The sequence below is a fragment of the Chionomys nivalis genome, chromosome 16 (assembly GCF_950005125.1).
Source record: "Chionomys nivalis chromosome 16, mChiNiv1.1, whole genome shotgun sequence".
NCBI lineage: Eukaryota > Metazoa > Chordata > Mammalia > Rodentia > Cricetidae > Chionomys > Chionomys nivalis.
In genome coordinates, this window is record NC_080101.1 from 15,207,922 (window position 1) to 15,234,409 (window position 26,488).

Genomic DNA, 26,488 nt, shown 5'->3' on the forward strand with positions numbered 1-26,488 from the left:
TCACAGCCATGACAGGTTTCTAATAGCCCCTGCCAGGGACCAGGCCTTAGTTTCGGTTTATTCGAGGTGGCTGGAGCTGAGCAAACAGTTCTCAAGGAAAACTACAACTCAGGGGCAACCAATCAACAGGCGCACCCTTGACCTTCTGCTGGCTCAGCAGGTGACCACAGTCTCCTGATAACTAAAGATAGCTTTCCCTACCCTCCTGCTGGAAAGTTCCTTACCACTAGAACCCCCAGACTATTCTCCCCTCACCAATCAGCCCCAGACTAATCTCCACCCACCAATCAGCCCCCAGACTAATGTCTCCTCCCTGGAATTCCCTTAATCTGGTTTAAAAGGAGCCTGTGGATTTCTGTTGTGGTCACCACGTGCTACCCCAACGTGTTGGAATTAATAAAGCACTCTTGCTTGTTCAGTATGTGACTGGTGGTCTTTTGTGGCATTGGCCAACACTTGAAGTAAAACGTACATAAAGAGATGAACTTTTGCCTGCTTGGCTAGAGAGAGGCAAAGGAAAAACATCTAGAGCAGAAACAATGTGGCAAGAATATTCCTCTCCTGTGGATGCTGTTACTAGTGCCTGAGAAGACTTATTCTCCCCCTCTGCTTTCCACCATCATCTCCATTTGCCTTTGGATACTTTCCACTTTAAGCTGTTTACTGTCTTTACACGGCTCCCCCGACTGGTGGGGTCTCTGTAACCTTCTTTTGGTTCTTTTATTTGGGTGGGTGTATTTGGGTTTCCTTATGACCAGTTTGACAACTGCCTTAGTCTGTTCAGGCTAGTATTAAAAGCCCATGATCAGGTCATGGCAGAATCAGGGACTTGAAGAGCCCCTTGCTGGTTTCCAGAGTCTCCCCAGGAATGTTCTTCCTGTGCCCTCAGAGGCTGAGGCAGCAAGGGGTTGGTTCCTTCTGACCTCTTCTGTAACTGCAGTAATCCTGTTCAGAGGGCACTGTGCTCAGGACCTGGTCACCCCCAAAGGCCTCCCTTCTTACACTGACAGATTGTTGGTTAGGACTTTGAACACACAGTTTTTGAGGGAACACAGATGCCCAGGCAATAGTAGAAGCCCTGAAACATACTCTCTTCCTATGGGTATCAGAAGTTTGCTCCTAGTTTTGGAAAACACCTATTCTCGAGGAAGGCTCTCAGACACTTCAGCAGCTCCTGCTCCTTCTTGACTTTCCAAAGGACGGTAGATTGTTTCAGTTATCTTGGCTTTTCCTAAGACTTTTTCTCACTCATCGGTGTTTACAATGAGCTAGAATTAAGTGTAATTAGTAGCTCAGATCTGCTTCTAAAATATTATGAATGACTAATGGATTACACAAGTTACTTCACACGTGCATACACACACACACACACAATACACACACGAGATAAAGTGTAACATGCCCCAGGGAAAGAACCGGGTGACCATTGATTATATTCCCTGGAATCTTTCTCTCCACAGCTGGGTCCTTTATGTGAATGGAAAAGAAAAGATCACCAACTGCCCCTCCGTAAATGATGGCTCTTGGCATCATATTGCAATCACATGGACAAGCACTGGAGGAGTCTGGAGGGTCTATATCGATGGGACATTATCTGACAGTGGTACGGGCCTCTCCATTGGCAAAGCCATACCTGGTATGTTTTAGTGAAATGAATACGTGTGTGTGAGACTGGAGGTGGCCGTGCTTACACAGACATGACGTTGGCCAGCTTTGTTGTCATTGCTTCCAGACAAAGATCCACGGTTATGTCTCTCACCAACCATCAGCTGTCTAGACTGTAGCTGTCAGACCCTTTTCCATGGGTGAAGTGCATGGCTGTGTAAGCAATGCCTTTGGGGATCTTGGTTTGACCAAGAAGCAAGCTGAACTAAGAGTGTTTATTAAGCTGTCTTCTGAGGAAGCAATTATTGAGGTTATTAATGGACCCTCCTTGCTTGCTTACTGTTTTTAGGGGCTTTCTGTTTTGTTTTGGGACTGTGTATATAAGCTGAGACACAGCACATTTTCCAGCTTTTGTGTCCTTTTCAGGTAGAACTCTTTCCTCTGAAGTCACTTCGAATATTCAGGGAGCTTTCGTTTGAAAATTGCCAAAGACTTCCTTGGCAAGAAAGTTGACCTGTGTAGATACCGCCATGGAAGAGCTGTGTAGATATCATTATCCTTCACTTTCCTCATGTTTCCAATACTTAAAATCAGTATCTAGGTAAAATAAAAAATAAACTAAAATAACTTAAATATTAAAAATGAATGATTATCTTCTAGAAGCAAGTTATATCATACCAAGGTAAATATAATAAGTATATAGCAAAAGATCAACCCTCATGAAAATGTGATGAAATCGCCTTTGCAAGGCCACAAAACAGATATTTAATTTGTATTTTAGAAGCTATGTCCCTTTTTTACTTTATAATACTAAAAGATTGTAGAAATGGCATTAAAATTAATTTATTTGTGACAATAGAGAACATGTACTGAGAAGCTGCCCCCTAAGTAAGTTCAACACTCATGAAAGTACTGACAAAAACTCATGTGATCATCGCCCTCTACAAGGCTTTAAATTGATGGTAGTGGTAGAAGGGTGATATATTGTTTTGGATCCATAATCCCATGTAGTTCAAGCTGAAGTAATCACTGTCAAGGAATGGGACATAGCTCCATGACAGCCCACAGACATGGAATTGTGTAGAGTAGATGCTAATGAAGGCTAGGGAGGTGTTTTTCCTCAGTCCTAAGGCTAGCCAAATGTTGACCAATGAAGAGACTCGGACTTCGTTAAATGAATTAAACGAAGACCAAATGGCAAAATCTGTAATGCATATGAGACAAGCAGGTGTTCTGTGCCCTGCTTGAGCCTGTAGAAAAGGGTCGTGGCCAACCATACAAAGTCTTGTAGGGCAGATTAGCAACCGAGGTTTTCCTGTTCCCTGTGGTGGGATGCCCCACTCAGCCTTGATGCAGGAGAGAGGACACTGGCCCTGCCTCAACTTGATACGCCATGCTTTGTTGACTCCCATGGGTGGCCTTGCCCTTTCTGAATAGAAAAGGAAGAGGAGCGGATGGGGGAGGGAGGTAGAATGGAGGTGGGGAGAGGAGATGAGAGGTGAGGAGGGAGGAAAAACTGTAGTTGGTATGTAAAATAAATAAAAAAATTTAATTAAAAGAAAACAATTGAGGTTTTCATCCTAAAATTAATGCCCTTTAAAGTGAAGCAGTCATCCCAGGCATGGTCAGAATGAAGCGATAAGGAGTGTGTGCATGTGTGTGTGTGTGTGTGTGTGTGTGTACACACCATACAGTTGTAGTCCTTCTGGTATTTTACTCCTTTGCCCCAAAACTGCATGTTTTATCTGAATAAAACTAACTCTTAGTCAAACATGTCTTTATAACCACTTCTCTCCCTCTTCCCCCTCTCCCCATCACCCCCACAGGTTCTCCTTTCTGAATACTTCCATGTTTGTGCTCCCCAAGCTGTAATGAAAAGGGGGTTGTGTTCATATCTTCTCTTAGAATTACAGTCTCGCAGGCAGAAAACCTTTCTGCTGTTTTCACACCCGTGCACTTCCAACCCTGGTGTTGCGGCTGGCGCATGACTGGGAGCTGCATAAGTGCCTGCCACATTCGCCGAGCTTTCATGGAAGGCTGAGGCGTAGTTGGCTAGACAAGAAAGAGGGTAAAGGCATCCAAGATGTAAGAAACTCTGAGATCAGAGGCAGGGAGCCTGATGGGCTCACCCTCCAAATGCCTTTGACCGTCAACACAAACATGATTTCAATCTGTCCATGTTGCTAAGCCATGCAGTAAAGTTCCATAACTGTGCTTCGATGATACCGGCATCCAGTTGTATTACCTATCCTTTCATGACATTAGCATTTGGGGAACAAGAAACCATGAGACCAGTTTTCTTCTTCTTTATTCTCATGCTGCGTCCCCCCTTCTCTTTCTCTCTCTCTCTCTCTCTAGGTGGTGGTGCCTTAGTTCTTGGGCAAGAGCAAGACAAAAAAGGAGAGGGATTCAACCCAGCTGAGTCTTTTGTGGGCTCCATAAGCCAACTCAACCTCTGGGACTATGTCCTGTCTCCACAGCAGGTCAATTCCATTTTCAGTGTATGACAGTAATGAGATGCACAGGTACAAACCTAGCAAAACCACGAACAGTCTAACGATGACCTTATCTATTCGTAAACTCCTAATTAGCAGGATTTATCACTGATCTTGGAGAGCATGGTCTGTTAGGCGGATGTTATCTACAGTGATTTCCGGTGATGACCCTTTTAGTTTCTCAGTGATATTCTGACATTTAAATGGGGATGTGTATCTTGTGGAATATTCATTTCTTAGATGGAAAGAGCCTAGAGACTATCCTGAGAATACAGGTGTCAGAACATCCCCAGATGTCAACAGATTTGGACGTCAAGCCGGGATTGAACCCAACAGCCTGAGATCCAAGCACAGCTCAACCACAGTTTCTGGGATGACTTTGATCATGTTGTTCCATCTCTTTATCCTTCATTTTTCTTAACTATGAAGGAGAGAGAAAGACATCTATGTAAAAGAGTTTTGGCAACATTAACAAAAGACAACCTACATACTTGTGGGATTGTTTATTCCATAGCTATGGTTTGATAAGTATTTACTCTCAAAAATCATGCTGATAGATGGGGCTGGAGGTCTAGAACACTTGCGATTCTTGCAAAGAACCCAAGTTCAGTTCCCAGAACCCATGGGAGGCAACTCACAACTGCCTGCAACTCCAGCTACAGAAATATGATGCCCTCTTCTGGTTACTTCAAGCACCTGCACACAGGTGGTGTGTGTGTATACACACACACACAAGCATAAATAACATCTTTTGAAAAAAGTTATGGCTTAACCAACCTTAACATCTAGACAAGAAACTTTATGCAAAGGATTTCAGAATTGCAGGCAACCATGAGTCTTTAAGTGGAAGAAATACTAGGAAGAACTAATCGTGGGGATTGGATAAAGAAGGGAAATTTCCTGTGGCCTTTGCAATCATACTAGACGAGAATATGTTTCTGCCTCTGCCACAACAATCTGTGACTTTTCAACAGGGTGGAGTATGATGTGCAAGCTGCAGGTTAGTAGAAGTTTTATCTAAAAGCATGTTTTAAACTCACAGGTGAAGTCGCTGGCCAGCTCCTGCCCAGAGGAACTCAGTCGGGGAAATGTGTTAGCCTGGCCTGATTTCTTGTCAGGAATCACGGGGAAGGTGAAAGTTGACTCCAGCAGCATATTCTGTTCTGGTGAGAATTTCTCTCTTACACCAACTTTGCCATGTCTTGGCTTTTCTGGAATGTTCTGTCGAAAGCATGTAATTCAGAATTCTCTTGGAACCACATCGTGGCACCTGTCAGCTGGCCCCTTAACTGGAATTCACCTCTACCTCATGTTCATCCAAAGGGTGTTTTGATTATTGAAATTATTTCTGCACAGAAGACAACAACGTAATTGGGCAGGATATTTGGATAAAGATAAAATAAGTTTTCAAAGATGGATGGGGATTTCTGAGTTTGTGTTGTTTTTACTTTTCGAGATTTTTAATTTTATTTTTATACATATGTGTTCCCTGCACGTATGTCTATGCACCACACTGTGCCTGGTACCCATATGAAGGCCAGCTAAGGGCGCTGGGTCCTCTGGCACTGGAGCTAAGGGTGGTTGTGAACGTCACTGTGGGTCTTGGGAACTGAACCTGGTTCTCTACAGAGCAACCAGGGCTCTTACCCACCAAGCCATCTCTCAAGGCCTCTCTTTGTTTATAATAATCGCCAAATCCCTGGGTTCCTGTTTGAGATGGGGATATTTTTGTGAAATAGATAAACCAATGCCCGTCCTCAGCCACACCCTGGACATTCCCTCTGGATAATCCAAACTATTTTCAAAAATCAATGGATTAATTTGAAAAGCGTTGTGGAATTCATGGCTTTAGATAATTACTGGTGTGCTGCTGTCCCACAATGCCCTTTGCCCCTCTAAAAAATACCCAACAGATTTCAGACGGATGGAGGAAAATTACTTCATGAAAATAAAATCTTTTCTTACCACTTTCTTTATCAGTGACGGAGTACATGAAAACTTGTTTTGATTCGGTAAAGCTGGTTCCCTCCTGTGCAAAAGAGAGTTTGAGCACCTTGACTCCACGGCCCTGCTGCTGTCTTGCTAACATGCTCTGTGCCTGTGTTCTTTGCCCTCAGATTGCCCATCTTTAGAAGGAACCATACCGCACCTGAGAACTGCGTCAGGAGATCGAAAGCCGGGCTCCAAAGTCAGCCTGTTCTGTGATCCCGGCTTCCAGATAGTCGGGAATCCTGTGCAGTACTGTCTGAACCAGGGGCAGTGGACACAACCACTCCCTCACTGTGAACGTGAGCAGTCTTTGTTCGACTCACCTGGGTGGCTCTGGAAAGTTAGGGGATCCATATAAGCACGTGCGGAACGCTAGACAAATGCTCCTGCTCTGCTGTAGCAAACCCAGCAAACATTCAAGTCCTTGCCCTGTGTAAGAGACTAGGCCAGGCACCATGTGGGAGGTGAATGATGAGGACGCAGAGACCCCTCACAAACGCATCCACGGTGGTAGCATGGACCTAGAGAGCAGTGAAATAAGGAGCTGTAGGCTGGAGAGCCGCCCTCAGGTATGCCCTTGTGGACGAGGAAAGAGGATCACATGTCTTCAGCTGAGCGTATCCGCTCGTTCACTGCCTCCCCAAGTTTTAAAATACTGACCTTATTTACACGTCGATATATGTCCTAGAGAGGCTGGCCCTGTCCTTGTGTTTATTACATTCTGGCAGAAGAGACAGAAAAAAAAATAAGCAAGTGCACACAGTAATGTTTATTTATAATGAAGAATAATGATAAAGGCCAGAAAGCTAAGCAAGCGGCGGGGCCAGGGGGATGAAGTGAGGAGATTTGTACGGCCAAGACTGCTGCCTTGGATAGAGAAGAGCAGCTGTCAGCCCACACACCATGCGTTTATCATCTTGTCTGTCCACTTCACTGGACAGGAAGTGCCGCAAGGCAGGGATCCCATCTACTTGGCTCCCTGATGTAAATCTAGCACCTACGACACTGCCTGATGGGTAGAAAGAGTGCCACGGGTGTTTTTGAAGAAGGAATGAGTTCATGGCTTCTGTGAACCAGACAGTGTGCCACATGCTGACAGCCCGTGCGTCGCCCCGGCAATGGGGAGCACTCTCCAGCCAATGTCTGTGTGCGGTAGGGAAAGTCCCAGGCAGCTGCATGAAACTAGGTTAGCTGTCCTTTGAGCGCTTTGCTCCCTCCGACTGCAGTGTGTTCCTCCACCCCATCCAGGTATTCGCTGTGGGCTGCCTCCCGCCTTGGAGAACGGCTTCTATTCAGCTGAGGACTTCCATGCTGGCAGCACTGTGACCTATCAGTGCAACAATGGCTACTATTTGCTGGGCGACTCCAGAATGTTCTGTACAGACAACGGGAGCTGGAATGGCATTTCACCATCCTGTCTCGGTGAGATGGACGCTGGCCACTGCTGTGTGGATTCGGTCATAGTCTTTGGAAAACATTTACCGCAAATCCAAGGCTATCCTGGCATCCCCGTTAACCCCACCCTAGTAAGCCCTGGACAAGGGGGTAACGGCAAAGTGGCTGTTTCTTCCCCGAGGAGCCAAAAATGTTCCTCGTTTTAGTCAAGTTCAATATTAAGACTGTGTTCTCCACCCCTGTTTCTCTGCTTCTCTACCTACCAGCTGAGGAAGTAGTAGATGCTATCATTTATTTCCAATGTAATCACTGTGGTTGCATTTAAATTTCATAAAAAGACATACAATGGGTCTGGAGAGATGGCTCAGGGGTTAAGAGTACTGGCTACTCTTCCAGAGGTCCTGAGTTCAATTCCCAGCAACCACATGCTGGCTCGCAACCTTCTATAATAGGATCTGATGCCCTCTTCTGGCCTGCAGGGATATATGCAGAACACTCAAACACTCATACATGAAATATAAATAGAAAATATTGACGAATGAATTCAGTGCTGTGTGTTACGTGATATGTAGTGACCTAGAGGCAAAACCAACAAACCCACTGGATTGTGCGTGACTTGTCTTCATTTCAGATGTTGACGAGTGTGCAGTCGGGTCAGACTGTAACAAACACGCCTCCTGCTTGAACACCAATGGATCTTACATCTGCTCATGCAACCCACCGTACACGGGAGACGGTAAAAACTGTGCAGGTATTGAAATTCTTATCTCTGGTGCTCAATTCCAGTGTGTATTTTAAGGGTGTGTTATTTAAAAACAAGACAGGAGTTTCATGTTCAAATGCCAAAGGGATATAGCATTCTTATCAAGGACACATAGCAACCATGAAAGATACAATTAATTAGCATTGAACTTCCCCTGACTTCCCAGTTTCGGAAATGCAAAATTGAGCCAGTGTTGTTGGATATTAAAGCAAGTTACATAGTAGAAGAATAACAGCATATTCAGAAATATCATTTTCCGCCGGTTGTGGTGGCGCACGCCGGTAGGATTTGCTGAAGGAGGCAGAGGCAGGAGGATCACGAGTTCGAGGCCAGCCTGGGCTACACATTGGGCCGGGCGGTGGTGGCGCACGCCTTTAATCCCAGCACTTGGGAGGCAGAGGCAGGTGGATCTCTGTGAGTTCGAGACCAACCTGGTCTACAAGAGCTAGTTCCAGGATAGGCTCCAAAACCACAGAGAAACCCTGTCTCGAAAAACCAAAAAGTAAAATAAAATAAAATAAATAAATAAATAAATAAAAAAGAAATATCATTTTCCCTGGTGGCCTCAAACAGAGCAAGGAAGGTGCTTTTCGTGGCTTCACCATCAACCTCTTTCCTCAGCCTCAGACACAAGGAAACTGACATCTTGCCGCAGGACATCACCCTCTCTGTTAGCTTTGGTGATGCTGGCGGATTGCTCAACTCACTGACCTTGTAAGCACCAGAGGAGAGTGAGACAGAAAATAAAGAGGAATTTTTTGAAAATGAGTCAAAGCATCTGGCTGTGGACCCCCAAAGTAAAATGATCCATATTGAAACAGACAGTAAAGATGAAAGGGTTACATGAGGTGAGGATCCTGTTTGGGGGGTGGGCGGGAAGAGGAAGAAGTGGGGGACAGGAAGGATGATACAGCAGCAGCAGTAGGGCCAAAGGGCGGAAGACTCCCACAGTGGAAACAGAACTGTGAGCTCGGTTGTCCACAGACAAGGCCTTGGCTACAGCGAATGCTGACCATCTACGTCTGCGCCACGCTAGTCTCAGGCTGCAAAGGGCCGAGCACTGTCCCTGGACTGTGTGAGAGCAAACTGCAAAAATGTTCCTCATCGATATCTTATTTAGATGCATTTCCTCACTTTAAAAAAAATCAGCCTTAAATGGAATCAAACATAAAAACATTATAAAAATATTTCTACTCAATGAGAAAGGAAAGTAACCCCCCTTAAATAATGCATGTGACCCTGAAAGTGAGCTAACACAGGAACCAGGAAACGATTTCAAGAGGCACCCTATGCCTGATGGGAAATGGACTCATTTATTATAATTCATATCCCAAAAGAGTTTGAGAACATAACTTTAATTTCTGTTTTATAATCCACCTTACAAATTTCTCATAAGTAACTTTTCTCTGTGTTTAACGTTAGGTAATATCCACTATGGAAAAATAGTATTTGGACACCACTTTTTCCGCTCACTTATAGCTACTTTTCCAGAACTCATTACATAATTGCAATAACTTTCTGAGATTATTTATTTAAAATCCTTTAAAAGGCTGAGGGTGTAGTTAAATACTACAGTGATTGACAGGGACTTGCTTTGCTAGGTCTCTAATGCTACTAAGTAAATAAATAAACAGCACCTTTGATTTCCATAGCCTAGATGACCCCCCCTTGTAAGCTTTTTTGCTACTTGTGGGAAGATCAAGGACAATTTGAAAGAATCAATGCTCTCCTTCCACCACGTGGGTTGCAGGGATCAAACTCAGGTCATCAGCCTTGGCAGCAATCAAGGTTATACAATCTTTACACCAGCTTGAAACCAAGCTGGTTCTAGGTTGGGATGCGGTGCGCAGGAGAAAGCCTTTGGAGACAACATCACTGCTTCCCCACTAGATAATCACCTTTATGGTCACATCAGATTTCCATCTTTTCAGGATTCATGGCAATTTCAAAATACTATTGTTAAAAAGCTAACGGGAAGGCTCAGCAGTTACTTAAAAGTATACACTGCTCCATGACAGGACCTGAATTCAGATCCCAAAACCCAAACTGCGTAGTTCACAAATGTCTGGAACCCCTGCTCCAAAGACTCTGGCACCCTCTTCTGGCCCCCATGAGCACCTACACACACACAAACACACACACACACATGCACACATTCAGGACTAGTAAAACATACTGCTCTTGAAGAGGACCTGAGTTTGATTCCTAACACCCACACTGGGCAGCTCACAACCTATAAATACAACTCCAAGAGGATCTGACAGCCCTGGTCTCCATGGGCACCAGTACTTGAGTGCGCCTACCCACAGACCATATTTAGACTAATAAATCATTTGAAAACATTCAAACTGACTTAAAAATACTGTTTAAATGTTATCCAATGTATCTTCTGGCTAATATCCAGCAAGTCCCTGGCCTTTGTGCCTCTTCCTTCAAGAGCCTTTGTCCCATGTTCACAGTCCCCTTAACTGCTGTCGAATTCTTTTTGCTTTGAGACTTTGTATGATTGTGTGAGCGCCACTCAGTATTTCACAAAAACTTTCCTTCAAGAACCTGTAAAATGTAAGGCTCCAGAAAATCCAGAAAACGGCCACTCCTCGGGCGAGATTTATACTGTGGGTGCCGAAGTCACATTTTCCTGTGAGGAGGGGTACCAGCTGCTGGGCGTGAGCAAAGTCACGTGTTTGGAGAGCGGCGAGTGGGATCACGTCAGACCGTCCTGTGAAGGTACTTGGAGAAAACGGCCGGGAGTTACTGTGTTGGGCAGTTCTAGAGAGATAAAATGACTGACCTGGTAAATTCTAGGTCAGTCTTTGTTCGGCAAGCCAGGTGTTGGGCTCAAGTTTAAACACAAGGGGATGCAGTCAGAAAGCCGTGTGCTCTCGGAGGCCTTTGCTCGGAGTCTCAGCAAACCACCCTTTCTGTTTCCCTCCCTCCAGCCATTTCCTGTGGTGCTCCGCCTGCTCCTGAAAATGGTGGTATTGTTGGGTCAGTGTTTACGTACGGCAGTAAGGTGTCTTACAGGTGAGTGTCTAACCGTAAAGCTGTAGCGCAAGGCCGGGCACAATGGCCCACTCCTTCAATCCCAGCACTCGAGAGGCAGAGGCAGGCGGATCTCTGTGAGTTCGAGGTCAGCCTAGTCTACAAAGCAAGTTTAGGACAGCCAGGGCTATTGCACAGAGAAGCCCTGTCTCGAAAAACAAAAGCAATAAGACAAAAAACAAACAAAAGATGTAAGACACTTGCTAATTGCATGCCGGCAGAGTACCGGGGGAAAGGGAATTATCCCAGGGGATCTCTTATAGAGATTTATTTTTATTTTCTTATTTATGCATCTGTGTGTCTGTGTGAGTAGATGCACCAGGTACGCAGTTACCCATGAAGGCCAGAAGAGGGCACCAGATCTCCTGGAGCTGTAGTTACAGGAGGTTATGAGCTGCTAATGTAGATGCTGGGAACTAAACTCTGTTCCCTCTAAGAGCAGTGTACTCTCTTCACTTCTGAACCAATTCCCCAGCTTCCCCAGATGGTTTTTTAAATATTATTATTAATATAGAATTAATTGGGTTCAGTATAGTGTAAAGAAATCAAATCTGGTAACCTACTGATAGCCATATTCTTAAGTCTCCTGGCCAATAGCTTGTTGTTGCTGATAGCGCCCCCCTGAGGCATCATGATGGAAGGCACCCCTAACTAATAGTTAACCTTGATTATTAACCAGTTGAGAGTCCAAGCCTTGTAGTCTAGGGGCTTAGCCCACACCACTCTCAAACCCAGAACTGTCCATTTCCAGCTAATCACCCATGGCATATATTGGGGACAAAACAAATTCTTACATCTGTTTTTTGCCTTCTACCCAAGGTTACTATGGGAAGACGTACGACATTCAACCTTGTAGAAAACATAATTTTAAATCTTTCCAATGTGAAAAAGTTCCCCAAATACTTAAATTCCTTGTGTTTTTTAAGGGTTTGGGTACATATAAAATAATGCAAAACAGAGCTGGGATGGAGGACCTGAGTTTGAATCCCCAGAGCTCAGGAGCTCAGGAGCTCAGGAGCTGGGAGCAGGGGCATGCATATGTAACCCTCATGCCCCTACATTGAGAGGTGGGGCAGAGACAGGAAAAAAAACAGTTGCCACGCCTGTTCAACTAGCATATGCAGCAGCAAACAGCAGAGAGACCTGTCTCGAACAAGGCGGAAGGCAAGGACAGATACCTGAGGTTATCCTTAAATCTCCCCATATACGACACGGCATGTTCATGGCTGCACACACACACAGGAACACACACTCATGCACACACATCATACACTCACACAATTGTAAAGTATGCATAATAAAGCTGTTCCTATTCCGTCACTTCCTCTGTCTTCTCCAGGTGTGATAAAGGCTACACTTTGGCTGGAGATGAGGAGACAGCCTGTCTGGCTAGTGGTTCGTGGAGCCATTCGTTCCCCGTGTGTGAGCTGGTGAAGTGTCCCAATCCTGAGACCATAGATAACGGGAAATACATCTTAAGTGGGTTCACCTACCTTTCCATTGCGTCGTATTCCTGCGAGAACGGCTACAGGTAAAGGATGGCCCACCAGCCCGGCTTCCTGTTGTTGCCTGATTTTCCTAGGCTGGAGTGGCTAAAACCAGCTGACTTTCCAAGCAAATCTATAAACACAGGGGTCTTCTCAAATGTGTGTGCTTCTTGAGCATCCAAATTCTAAAGAGGAAAGCCAAGTTGGTTGCAGAGAGGAGCATGATACCTCAGGAAATGCCTTTCCGTGGATATTTTCTTATATGCACACCTTATATTTATATTATTAGTAGCATGACATAGCATAAGAAAAGCATGGCAAGGTCTTAATTCTGTGAGTTCGTTTGATTGGTTGATTAATTGATTGATTGCTTGTGTGCGTGTGAACAGAGGAACATTAGAGAAAAGGCTATACCCAAAAAGACATGAAACAGGTTCTGAAGTGAACAGATCATGTGGATAGGAAGTAAAGAATTAAGGGCCAGTGATATGGCTCAGAGGATAAAGGTGCTTGCACCCAAGCCTGAGGATATGAGTTCGATCCCTGGGACCCACATGATGGAAAGAAAGAAGTGACTCCTTCAAGTTGTCCTCCGACCTCTACACACACACCCAACAAATAAAAATAAATAAATAATTTTTTTTTTTAATTTTTGAAAAGAAATCATCGAGGCTGTCAGAGTCATGCTGGAAGCACAGGTGGGAGAGCCATGGCGTGGCTCGCAGGGTTTGTGAAGTCAAATGACAACTAGCAGTCAGAGTCTTGAGCTACAAAACCCAAACCCCAGGTCCTAGAAGGACAGTGCCCTTTGACCTAGGTGGCTCTGATCACCTGTCCAGGTGTCCACCTTCCAGTCGGATAATAATTAGTCTGTTAACCCTTCTCACCCTAGTTCCTCCTCCTGTTGGACTCTAGCGTCCAAACACCGAGGCGGAGTCGCCCCCAGAGACCATTTCATGCACCACAGCAGCCGATGCAAAAGCATGAGGATTTTATTAATTCTGTCATGACAGGGTCCCCCAGCATTCGGGAAGCCGAGGGACCCCGAACAGATGGCACAGGCTACTTTTAAAGGGGCCACAGAAGCAAGGGGGGTTGTTCTTTGACTATTCTGATTGGCTTATTCAAAAGGGCTATTACCAATAATTGACTGGAGAGCTGTTGCCAGATCAGGTGAGGTAAGAGGTCATTTTGACCCCGTTTCCCAGGGGACTGAACCAAAACATACGTCTATGGGTAATTGTTCAGGAACTGAGTACGTGCGAGTGTAGTTGTTAGGTCCTTGGTTCCCAGGGGAGGAGGGGAAGCACTATGGCACAGAGGCTGAGAGGATTCAGAATTGTCAAAATGGCTTCAGAATTGTCTTAAAGTCTTACACTCCACCAACAAGGTTGGCAGACTTGAACGTGGCACCAAGTGGTTGTTATGTTTCCTGACTCATTCGTTATTTTAAATGGCCTGGGTGATGGAAATTTCTCTTCCGTTCATAAAAGGCAGTACAACGTGAAGAAGCATTATTTTGGGCACTAAAACTCATCATGCAGCCTGTATCTCCTTCCAAGTTCTAGTTCTCCACAGCAGTCATCGAAAACCCAGTCAAAGGGATGACCTGAGCCCTCTCTCCTGTCTATAGCTTACAGGGCCCAGCCCTTCTTGAATGCACAGCTTCGGGTCGCTGGGACAGACCACCACCTACCTGTCACCTCGTCTCCTGCGGAGAACCCCCAGTCCTCAAAGACGCTGTCATCACTGGGACTAACTTCACTTTTGGGAACCTGGTCACTTACACATGCAAAGAGGGGTAAGTAAAGCCTGTGAGAAGAGGAACAGGGAGAGCCAAGGACAGCAAATGAAACTTCCTGGAAGCCAAACCTGAGAGCTCTTTCTTATTTTCTGAGAGCAGAGAGGAGGCACACTTTCCCGTGGAAACAGTGTGTCCCTGGAATGTACTATAATTATCAAGTTAAGATTCAGATAATAGCTGGGCGGTCATGGCACACGCCTTTAATTCCAGCACTCGGGGCAGAGGCAGGTGGATCTCTGTGAGTTCAAGGCCTGCCCTGGTCTACAGAGCTAATTCTGGGGCAGCCAGGTCTTCACAGAGAACCCTTGTCTTGAAAAACAAAACAAAACAAAAACAAAAAGATTCAGATAACAGACCATAAGCAAAGCAGTGTAAAATACCTTTCTACTTTAGCCAAGAATGTGGAAAAAGCATCAGAGCTGGCTTGATCTGTCTATAGTCCACCAAAGTCAAGACTTCAAGTCACAATATAAGGATAATAGTGAGCAGGAAAATAAAAAAGAGAGGGCTTGGCTCTCTCCTTTTGGATGATCCTACTTTGTTGAAAGATGACAATTGGAAAACCAGGGGACAACTTACAAGGTTTTAACTCATGTTCTCATTTAGGGTCTCAGGCAGCAAAGCACTGAGTGTGGTTAAGCCCCAGGGGCTCATCCATTGTGGCCCCTGTGTCTCTTCTCTGTCTACAGTTTCTTGTTAAGCATTTTTCTCATCACCCTTGTTTGCACATTCTAGAGTGGCTACGGCCGCTGCCCACTGGATTTCTGCTTCAACTCTGTCCCTGATACTTGTGTGCCCTCGGGGAAGAAGCATGTCCTCTCTGTGTCTTGAGTGTTCTCCCACATCAGGCGAGTTAACTAGAGGCTAATATTTGTAAGTGTCATGAGGGAACGAAGACCAGGACAAGGGGAGGGGGGAAGTGACTTGAAATGGAGCTTCCTGTTGCGTTCCTGCTCCATTGGCGCTCCAAAGATGAATGCCAGGGGCTGGGGTGACGCTTCCAATCCAAACAGCCTTTAGCAACCACCACTTTATTCCAAACTTCTGTAAGATCAACTTCTTCAATTTTAGTATTGTGATATCTTAAGTCAGCAAGAGATCTCTAATGTTAAATGTCAGTGCAGGGCAGGAGAGATGGCTCAGCAGCTAAGAGCACCGGCTGTTCTTCCAGGGGACCCAGATTTCACTCCCAGCACCCACATGGTGACTCACACCATCCGTTAACTACAGTTTAGGGTATTTGATGCCTTCTGGCCTCCCAGGCACCGCACACGTGTGGTACAAAGACATACATGCAGGCAAAGCACTCATAGCATCCCCTGCAGACTGGCTCACTTCAGATTAGCCTCTTGGGGCTAGGGAGCTGGATCAGTTGGTAAACTGTCTCATGTGCACGAGTAAAGACCTGAGGGGAAAGATCAGATGTGATGAATTAAAGCAATGTATGACTATCATATACAATGAGGGAATATAAAATTTATATGTAAAGGTGCCCTCTGATTTTGCTGTCTAGAAAAGCAACAGCGTTGACACTTTCTCCCCAGAACTTTGTATATGTTTTTAATATTAGCACTCATGATGTCCACAGATTTAATATTAGCACTCATGATGTCCACAGATTTAATATTAGCACTCATGACGCCCACGGATTTTTCTCTTATCTTTCCTTCATAAATTATTTGCATAGTCAGAGGGGATTTTATGTTGACCAATTGTTACATCTCTCTATCATAGAGTGGTTTATTTGTACAACAAATAAAGAGATCTAGGTAAATTATATTCAGTCCATTCGCTTGGAAAGATTTTTAGTTTCTTCAAAGAAATTTCTTGTGAATTATTTACATGATAACATAAGAATCCGACATGACTTTCTTAGTCACAACAGGCTTTCCCTCCATGGGTTCTGGGGCTCGAACTCGGGTCCTCACGCCCGCACAACAAACCCTTTACTAACTGAGCCGTCTCTCCGGACTCCTCTACAAAGACGGAATTTGGAAGAAGAAACACCTTAGACATAGTGCCTGGTCTTCACAGGGAATGACCGTGGCTTCTTCTTTATCAGTGAGTAGATGGAAACTGGATCCTCCCATCTAAGTCTTAGCTGCTGAGGAAAGGTGGCGGGTTTCTGTAGTGGTACTTTATACACACATGAAGCGCTAGCATGAATGTGATGTTAGCATTGTAATATGATCACCGTATGAAGCGGCGGGCACCTGCTGGCAGCCCATAACACAGGAGGGAGCCATCTTCACTGTTGGGACAAATGAATAGTAAGTGCCCACAGTCGCAAATCACTACATATCTGCAATGTTTTATGAAACACAAAAGTCAACTATTAACAATTTTTTTTTTTCTGGAGTTCAACCTCTTGATGATGGCAAGAACATTAGACCCTTTGTGGACACCATCCCCAGGGAGCAGCAGCACTGGATGGGGGGTGGGGGGGGGGGTCCTATCTCATCTCCTTCCTTTCTGGTCACATCTTTAACAAAGCCTTTGAAATGTAGCAGTAAAAACAACCAAATGCTTTGTTTACAGTCACCAGTGTTCCCATTGCTGAGATAAAAGTACTTGCAGTTGGCTTTTTACTCTTACTCTCGCTGTTTGGGCGTCCACCACCCAGTTCCCAAATAAATACTCAGACAGGGATTTATTCTTATTTATGAATGCCTGAGCTTAGTTTGGCTTGTTTCTAGCCGGCTTTTCTTAAATTATCCTGTCTACCTTTTGTCTCTGGGCTTTTGCCTTTCCCTGCTCTCTATCTCTTTCCTTCTTACTCCAGGGTTGACTGTGTCTCCGAGTAGCCGGTCCCTGGCATCCTCCCCTTATTCTCCTTTTCTTGGTCCTCATCCCTTCCCTACATTTCTCCTCCTGTTTATTCTCTCTGTATCCCAGCCCCACCTATCCCTCTCCTGCCTAGCTATTGGTCATTCAGCTCTTTATTAGATCAGTCAGGTGTTTTAGACAGGCAAAGTAACACAGCTTCACAGAGTTAAACAAATGCAACATAAAAGAATGTATCATTAAGGAAATATTGCACAGCAAAACTAAATGTAATACATCTTCAACTAATATTCCATAACAAGTACGTGTTAATTTTTTGCTATAATTAAATCAATTTATGAAAGAAATATGATATGAAAGATTCTCCAGGGAGCCATTCTCAATATTCTACTCTCCTCAAGGAAACAATGCCAATTTTGCCATTATTACATACACATTTTGCATAGGCAATATATATATACTTTTAATTTACCTGTTTATGTGTATTTGTACATATTGTGTCGTTGAAGAAGTAAGATTTAAATTTTCATTTTTCACATAAAATGACTTCTCTCTTTAAATAGCTACATTATCTTTAATTATGTATATGTGTGTATGTGAATAATAATCTTCTCTCCCAGATACACGTTAGCGGGCGGAACTACTTTCTCACTGCTATAAACCACGCCCCGTAAGAACGTGTCATTTCTGGGCTGCGGAGATGGCTCAGTGGGTCACGTGCTTGCTGTTCAGATCTCCAGCACGCGGGCGAAAAGTCAAGCAGTGTGGCACATAGTGTAACATAAGTCACAGTGCTGTGGAGGCAGAGGCAGCAAGTCCTGGAGGCTCCCTAACCAGCCAGTCTAATCAAAACAGCAAGCTCCAGGCTTAGTAGAGAACTTGTCCCAAAAAATAAACTGCAAAGTCATGAGAAAGACATCCGATACACACACACACACGCACACACGCACACACACACACACCTCATGTGCACACACATGTGCACAGGCGCCATCTCTAAATTACCCCCATCTCTACTGATGTAGGCTCGTTTGTTCCCACTTTATTTGCTAATAAAAACAGAGCTGCACTGACTATTCCTGCGTGTTTCCCGGGACATATAGAAACTAGGTGGATATCCCTGGTCTAGACATTGCAAGTTATGACCACGATCATGGGATTTTTTTTATTAATTAATTAATTTAATTATTAAAGATTTCTGCCTCTTCCCCGCCACCACCTCCCATTCCCTCCCCCTCCCCCAATCAAGTCTTCCTTCCCCATCATGGGATTTTTATATTTTGAGCTTTGCAAGATAGTACAAACAGCTAAAATAAAAAGCGACTTTGCCAGCCCGATTAAGGTGGAACTTACAAGCGCTTGCCAGCAGGTGGCGACAACACCTTCTGGCAAGAAAACTTTGAGGTTCCTGCCATCGACAGCTATCTGGAATTTCAAATCTATTTTGGAAAGCGTGCAAGAAGCAGCAAACAGGAAGTTGGCTGTGGTATTGAGTCTCTAGAAATGTCAGGAAGCTGCACCCATAATACTTCAACAATGTGGCTATCCAAACAAGACCCACACGAGAACAATACCGATAGTCATACTAAAACAGAAAGGGAATTCTCACAGGGCCCCACTCATAGACAAAGAATTATAGGTAATTAAAGAGTCCTGAATGAGAGGAATTAGTCTTACCTAGGGATGAACCCCCCTACTTGGCTATCTAACAAGTGGTCAGCCCTGAAATCATACCTACAAGCAGCCCTTAATGGACTCTGCGGGTTGTATTTATATAACGTATAGATATGTAACAATAATAATTATTAAAGAAAAGAAGATCATCCATTTGAGAGAGGATGAGGCAGGGGATATATAAAAGATTGGAAGGAGGAGAGAGAAAGGAGCAAATGATGTTATTGTATTTTAATTTTAAAATGGTATTTTTAAAAACTGAGACAGGAAAGTCTAAGGATTACTTACATACGTGATAGGGGCACCATAAGATGCTTCAGTACATATGTGTACAGTGTAAAGCTCCCACCAGGCTGAACATACCTCTCTTCTCAGCAATTGTCATCTCCTTAGATTGAAAACTTCAAAAATCCCTTCTTGTAGCGTATTGAAATGCAGGGTGCGGGGTTGCCACCTACGAGTTCATCTTTTACTCTGTGTACCTGTAACTTCGTGCCTTCTCACCAACCTTCTTCTGTCTCCCAGCCTGCTCTTCCTGGTCCCTGACACCCAGCATTCTGTTCTAAACTTTAACAATAGCTGCTTTTTTTAAAAAACAAAAACCAGTATATTGTTTTCTTCTACTATCTCATTGCCCTATTCTGGCAGCTCCTTGTGTGCACTGAACTTTTCACCATGGGAAACACGCTCATCTACTGGCTAGTTCTCGGTCAACTTGACTCACGTTAGAGTCATCAGAGAGGAGGCGGCCTCAGTTGAGAAAATGCTTCCATAAGACTTAGCAGTGAGGAAGACTGTCAGGCATTTTCTTAATCAGCGACTGAGAGGGGAGGGCCCAGCCCGTGGCGGGTGGTACCATCCCTAGGCTGTGGTCTTGAGTTCTATAAAAAAACAGGCTGAACAAGCCCTGTGGAGCAAGCTAGAAAGCAACACACTTCATGGCCTCTGCATCAGCTCCTGCCTCCAGGTTCCCTGCCCTGCTTGAGTTCCTGTCCTGACATGCTTTGGTGATGAACAACAATATGGGAGTGTAAGGCAAATAAATCCTTTCCTTCCCAACTTGCTTTGGGTCGTTGTGTTTCACTACAGCGATAGCAACCCTAAGACACCTGTGTGTCTTGTCTTTTCAGATTCTCTCCTTACAGGAAGCAGGTGGCTTTGTTTAAACAACCCCTCATGAGCTGACCCTGAATTTTTTCTACCAGCTACCCCAGGGCCCTCAGCTTCATAATTAATTTGTCGGTCAGAAAGGTTTTGCATACAAAGCGAGTCTTGTGAATTCTAGTGTGAAGTCCATATCTGCTACCGAATTATAATTAGCTGGGGCCTCATTTTTCTGCCCAGCACCTCTGAAGACACAGAGATGGATCAAGTTTTTGAAGGTTCACCATGTCAGCAAACCTCCTTCCAGGATGTGGATTCCTGCCAGACACTCTGGTTACAAATTCAGTTCTAAGGCGGTGTTTCTTTTTCTCTCTGGTTCCTTTCTTTGTCTGATCCAAAAGCAGCCACAGCGTTCATTGGCAAGCTTGCTTTTCTGGTTTCAATTTCTGCTTCTTGTTGGGAACATGGAGATTTCCTTTCTGGATAGCTTAGCTATGCATTTAAAATGGTGTCTGTTATATTTCATCAAGTATTATTGAGAGATCCTTTGCAGATCATGGGGTTGATAGCTGGAACCAGGAATCCCACCCCATTCTCGCTCTGTCATTTGCATTCTCTCAGGGGTTTGTCTGGCACACCCCCTGCATCTTGTTACATTGAGAACAGCACCATTATATCCAAGCCATGACTTCGGTGGAATGTAACCTGTTTTTCTGCCTCCTTCCACATCCTGAGATGCTCTCAGACTCGTGGAAGTGGAATTTACTCCCTTCTGAGTCTCAAGTCTGCCTTCCCTCTGCCCTCCATACTAGATAAGTCACCCAGACCTCCATATGCCATGAACACACACATTCTTGCTGGTGTCTCACCACTGTTCTTTGTCTTCATTCTTGAGAAATTCATACATGTACACATTGTCCTTTGACCGTATTCTTCCACTCCTCCCCGTAACTCCTCTAGGATCCAACCGTGCTCCCTAAACCCTCCTCCCAGCTTCATGGCTTCTGCTTTGCTCTCATTGCTTACCACCCACTGAGTCGGGTTTGTGCTGCCCATATATGCATGAATACAAAACTGTCCCCTAAGGCATGGACCACCTAGTGGGGACCGCACCCTTAAAGAAAGCTGTCTCTCCTTCACTTAGCATCTGTCAGTAGCTCTTCAGCCAGGGATGGATGCTGGACTGTTGTCTGGTTGATTGCTTTTAACTTTTATACTGGTAATGAGCTTTGATAGAGTCTTTCCCTGAATCATGGGAGCAAAACACAATCTTAACATTTACAGTGAGGAGGCAAGAACTTCAAGAGACCAGAGTAGAATAATGAATGCCAGGAAAAGAGAGGAGCAAGGGGCTTCATCAGACTCACCATTCCCAGTTTTATCTTTTACCCAAATATTTATCTTTCCTAAATTTTTTATCAGCACCCAAATGCCAGGGGTGAGATGCTTCGGTTGTTTGGTCAAATATACTGGTGGTCATTTGTTTCTCATCTTTCTTCTCATCCTTAGGTTGACATTCATTGGTGTGAAACTCAGAGGCATGGAAGGGTTAATGATGTCACAGAAAACCTCACTGATTCTTCTCACATATAAGCTTCTAAATGGAATTATTGGCTCTATTAAGGCAGCAGCTTTGATCTTCGATTGTTGTTATGAATTGAAACAAGATCAATTACTGATGCTTCTTCACGCTTTGTTTTCGCCATTAACCTGCAGCTGTTAATAAGCTGCTTTCATCTTCTAGGAAGGAATTCGATGTCGCTCCCAGAGCTCACTCATAAAGCTGCCAGGGCCCATGCTAGCTAGTAAGATTCCTCTAGGCGTGTAAATCCAACTATTGAAAAATCATATCCGAAAAGTATTCTGTTCGTTTTCAAAGGACGCTTGTGTATTGCCAGGGTCCTAGGGCATCCTTGGGATATTGATAGACCATCTTACCTGGAACCTAGTGTGTGTGGATGATGTTTAATAAAAGTACAAAAGATTGCCCCCATTACTCTTAGGGATGATGAGGGACGGGGACTTGATGGGGGAGGGGGAGGGAAATGGGAGGTGGTGGTGGGGAGAAGGCAGAAATCTTTAATAAATAAATAAACAAAAAAAATTAAAAAAAAAAGATTGTCCCCAAGACCTCTTGAATAAAAATACAAAACTCTTGGTAACAAAGAGTTTAAGTGAGTATCCCTTCAATTCAGATTGGCATTGATTCCAAGTTTTTCCTCACATTTCAGACTTAGCCCAGGTTCACATTTTCTCGCTTTGTTAGCCAGTATTTAAAGGCATGTTATCAACCATAAAATGTTTATCATCCTCTGAATGATCCCTCAAAAAGTAAGTGAATAAAGATGTCCCCTGTGGCCCGAATGCGCTTTCAAACTTCTAACAGAATTAAATAGCACAAGCGATTTGGCTTTCTTTGCTAAGCGACTGAGCTCCAGTTTATGGTCATTGCCTTGCTGTGTCTAGAATACATATCCTACTTTATCGTTCTAAAGCCATTACATTAAAAAAATTATCTTTGTTTATCATCCGGCCTCACCTTCACTGAGCACACTGTCTTGAGGTATAAACTCCTGGAACGCTGACACTTGGGAAATCGCAAAAGCCTCAGGGGCTCCATGTTGGGCACACGCCAGAGGCCGAATATGTATCTTACAGCATCCCACTGAGTAGGACTCCGCCTGCCTCATCATGTCATTGGCCATGGCAAACAAGTGGTACACTAGTGCAGCACCTGTGCCCCAAGGAAGTGACTGGCCCACAGCTGGCTGCCAAGAGTCATGCGTGAAGAAATAAGTGTTGCCTGACATGCATAAAGATAATCAAAGGCCTTAATCCAGACTGGGGGATACTGAAGATTCTAAAAATGAGTTCTTTACATTTATATATCTTAAAAACGTGTATTCAGTGGTTGTTATTCTATAAGGCTTGCGGTGGTTTTTTTTTCCATTAAGAAAATTGGTGGAGAGTTATCAGAAGGCCAAGGGTCAGAGCCCCCACCAAGTGCTGCCAAACTATAAAACACTGTTTTCATGTTCTCAAGATTCTCTATGGAATAAGGAAGATTCTAGAGACAGATGCTCCTGCCTCAGAGCGTCTAGAGCCAGGGACTAAAGAAAACCCTTTAGGTATAATGGATTCCTATAAATCAGGGCTGTCTGGGTCTGTGCACGTGAACTTCAGTCAGTGGAGAGTGCCAGCCACATCAAAGGGCCGGGGACCGTGATGATGCAGGTTTCAAAGTGTGTGAATGATTCAAGTTGAGCTGTAAAACAAGTGGAGCCTCCGTAAGTCGACCTTCCACCCAGTCTATGTCCTGTGCAGGAGCGGTCGGATCAGCAGGCCAGGTGTGGTGGTTTTGCAATAATGAGATGATGCTCTAAGCACACCGCTGTGGGTGCCTTCCTGGAACTGTTAAGAAAGATGTCGTCTAAACACCTGCTAAGTCCACATCTACTGACAAAGACTCCCGAACTGTGGCCTGGGAGGGACCTAAGTGGACACTTCACTCAGCTCTTGGAAGTACCTAGGAGTGTTTAGGTAGAAACCACTTCTGAGCGTTGCATGGTCGGAGGGAAGGTGGATTATAGTCTTCTACAGATATGTCACTTTTGTTGAATTGTCTATCAGTCTCCTAAAGATATTATAAATATTTCTGGGGAAGATGATGGAATCCCAGTTTTTCTCTAATAGATTATTCTTTTTAGAATTAAAAGGTACCTAAGTGGACGTTTTGGTTACCGACGACTTAAGAATCTTTGCCGAAAGATAGGCTAAATACTTTGTACGGTGACAGCTCTGTGTAGTGTCCATAGCTTGCCCCCACACGTCGTCTTAACTCATAGTCTGAAAGGAAGAAAATCAAAGAGAGAAAGCGGCATTGTGGGGAATATGTAAGTCTTGGAATCTAGTAGCCAAGTTCAAACCTGACATCTTCTGCCAACAGCTGGGCTATTCGGCGAGTGACTAGGCCTGTCTTCTTCACCACTCAGCCAACTGTAAGATGAACCCATCACAATGTCTAATGAAGACTCAATTAGGCTAGTTCCATTCTCTTACTCGTTATTAATATCAAAACACAGACTGATGGATGTTAGATACCCCTTGACAGCTGTTGTCTAAGAGACTGACCACACATCCTACTGGTTTGTTCTGTTTTATTGAGATAGCCCTGGGGAGCATACGTATCATCAATCTGTCATCAGATATAGGCAAATACCTTGTATATAAAGAAAGGCTGGGAGGTATTGGGCAAAATGGATCCATGCACTCATTGCATGGCGTAGCCATATGCAGAATAAAGCTTTTTAACTCTAACCACATGGCAGAGGAGCTGAAAATACTGGAGCCTCAAGTTATAATCACTGTTTTAAATTTCACTGGATGTAAGTGCGCAACTAGAAACTGTGTCTAGGCTAAATATGGCTCATTGAAGCTTTTTTAAAATAGGAGTATTAAAATCAACAGACTAAGGCTATCAAAGCTACCAAGGCCTAGTACTGAATTGAGTCAAATATGACCAAAGCTTATTTCTCATTTTTATTTTAAAAAAATGTAAAATAGTCAGGGACTGGGGATCAGGCTCAGTTGATGAAGTGAGGACCTGAGTTTGGTCCCTAGCACCCATGTGAAAAACTAGGTGTGAGTGTGGTGGCATGGCCCGGGGGTCCCTGACCAGCCAGCCTAGTCCAATCAGCAATCTTCAGGTTCCAAAAAATAACCCTCTCCAAGCATGTACACATGTACAACTGTGTACACACACACACACACATCTGTAACAATCATTAGTTTCTTAAATAGCAAAAGTCTTAACTCTGATTCCTTTCTGATCAAGTATTAAAATCATTTGACCAATAAGCTCAATATTTAAATGCTAACTATTGTTTTTAAAAACAAATAATAAAAGCATAGATAAAGAAGCGAAGATGAATGCCTTTTCTCAATTCTACACTGAGTTTCCTTTCTCCTCCACCCCATAGCTTCACCCTTGCTGGTCCTGACACCATCATCTGCTTAGCCAATGGAAAGTGGAATTCAAGTAACCCCCAGTGCCTGGCTGTCTCCTGCGATGAGCCCCCCGCTGTGGACCACGCCTCTCCAGAGACTGCTCACAGGCTCTTCGGAGACACTGCTTTCTACTACTGTGCCGATGGTTATAGCCTGGCAGACAATTCCCAGCTCATCTGCAATGCCCAGGGGAAATGGGTTCCCCCCGAGGGCCAGGCTGTGCCCCGCTGTATAGCCCACTTCTGTGAAAAACCCCCATCTGTTTCCTACAGCATCTTGGAATCCGTGAGCAAAGCCAAATTTGCAACTGGCTCAGTGGTGAGCTTTAAGTGCCTGGAGGGTTTTGTGCTGAACACCTCAGCCAAGATCGAATGCCTGAGAGGCGGAGAGTGGCACCCTTCTCCCTTGTCAATCCAGTGCATCCCAGTGCGCTGCGGAGAGCCTCCGAGCATCGTGAATGGATACGCGAGCGGGGCGAACTACAGTTTTGGGGCCGTGGTGGCCTATAGCTGCCACAAGGGGTTCTATATCAAAGGGGAGAAGAAGAGCACCTGTGAGGCCACCGGACAGTGGAGTAGACCCATGCCCACCTGCCACCCTGTATCCTGTAGTGAACCACCTAAGGTTGAGAACGGCTTTCTGGAGGTAAGAGAACTACCAAATGATCAATAACTTTCGTCACTCATAGGGCCGTCTACAGTGGCTAACCCAGTATTTAGAAGTACAGGCAGTGAACATTTTTTAAATTTATTTATTCTTATTTTATATACATCGATGTTTTGCCATGGTTGTTGGGTCCCCTGGAATTGGAGTTACAGACAGTTGTTAGCTGCCATGTGGTTGCTGGGAATTGAACCCAAGTCCTCTGGAAGAGCAGTCAGTACTCTTAACCACTGGGCCATCTCTCCAGCCCCGGCAGTGAACTGTTTGATTGCTGAAACAGAAGTAACTAAAATCTATACATGGCATGTATTGAATAAAAATGAATCAAGATAATTGTGAAACCTTAACAATATATATCTTTAAATTTTTTTTTATTTTATGTGCACACGTGTTTGCCTGCATATATGACTTGCATCATGTGTGTCTTGCATCACGTGTGTCCCTGGTGTCTAAGGAAACCAGAAAAGGGCAACAGATTCCGTGGAACTAGAGTTACAGACAGCTGTGAGTCTCCATGTGAGTCCTGAGAATCCAATTCTAGTTCTCTGAAAGGGTAGCTAGTGCTCTTAATCACTAAGCCTTTTCTCCAGCCTCCTCAATATACATCTTTCTGCATTATAATAACCTACAGATATCCCAAGGCCTTTGTAGCCGTATCTTAGTTTTAAACACAAAG

At 44.4% G+C, this 26,488-nt stretch overlaps 1 protein-coding gene across 2 annotated transcripts in view; it reads left to right on the forward strand.

The window, feature by feature from the left end:
• Svep1 (sushi, von Willebrand factor type A, EGF and pentraxin domain containing 1) overlaps positions 1-26,488 on the forward strand; it is a 153,904-nt gene that overhangs the window by 101,695 nt on the left and 25,721 nt on the right. Inside the window, exons 27-37 of one of the 2 annotated variants that reach the window (XM_057790420.1) lie at positions 1,461-1,636; positions 3,964-4,088; positions 5,143-5,266; positions 6,218-6,388; positions 7,338-7,511; positions 8,116-8,235; positions 10,798-10,974; positions 11,187-11,271; positions 12,629-12,820; positions 14,410-14,577; positions 25,122-25,794. In XM_057790420.1, the coding sequence (XP_057646403.1) occupies positions 1,461-1,636; positions 3,964-4,088; positions 5,143-5,266; positions 6,218-6,388; positions 7,338-7,511; positions 8,116-8,235; positions 10,798-10,974; positions 11,187-11,271; positions 12,629-12,820; positions 14,410-14,577; positions 25,122-25,794 (2,185 nt within the window). The remainder of the gene's footprint in view (positions 1-1,460; positions 1,637-3,963; positions 4,089-5,142; positions 5,267-6,217; positions 6,389-7,337; positions 7,512-8,115; positions 8,236-10,797; positions 10,975-11,186; positions 11,272-12,628; positions 12,821-14,409; positions 14,578-25,121; positions 25,795-26,488) is intronic. The other variant, XM_057790421.1, reaches the window with a different exon arrangement.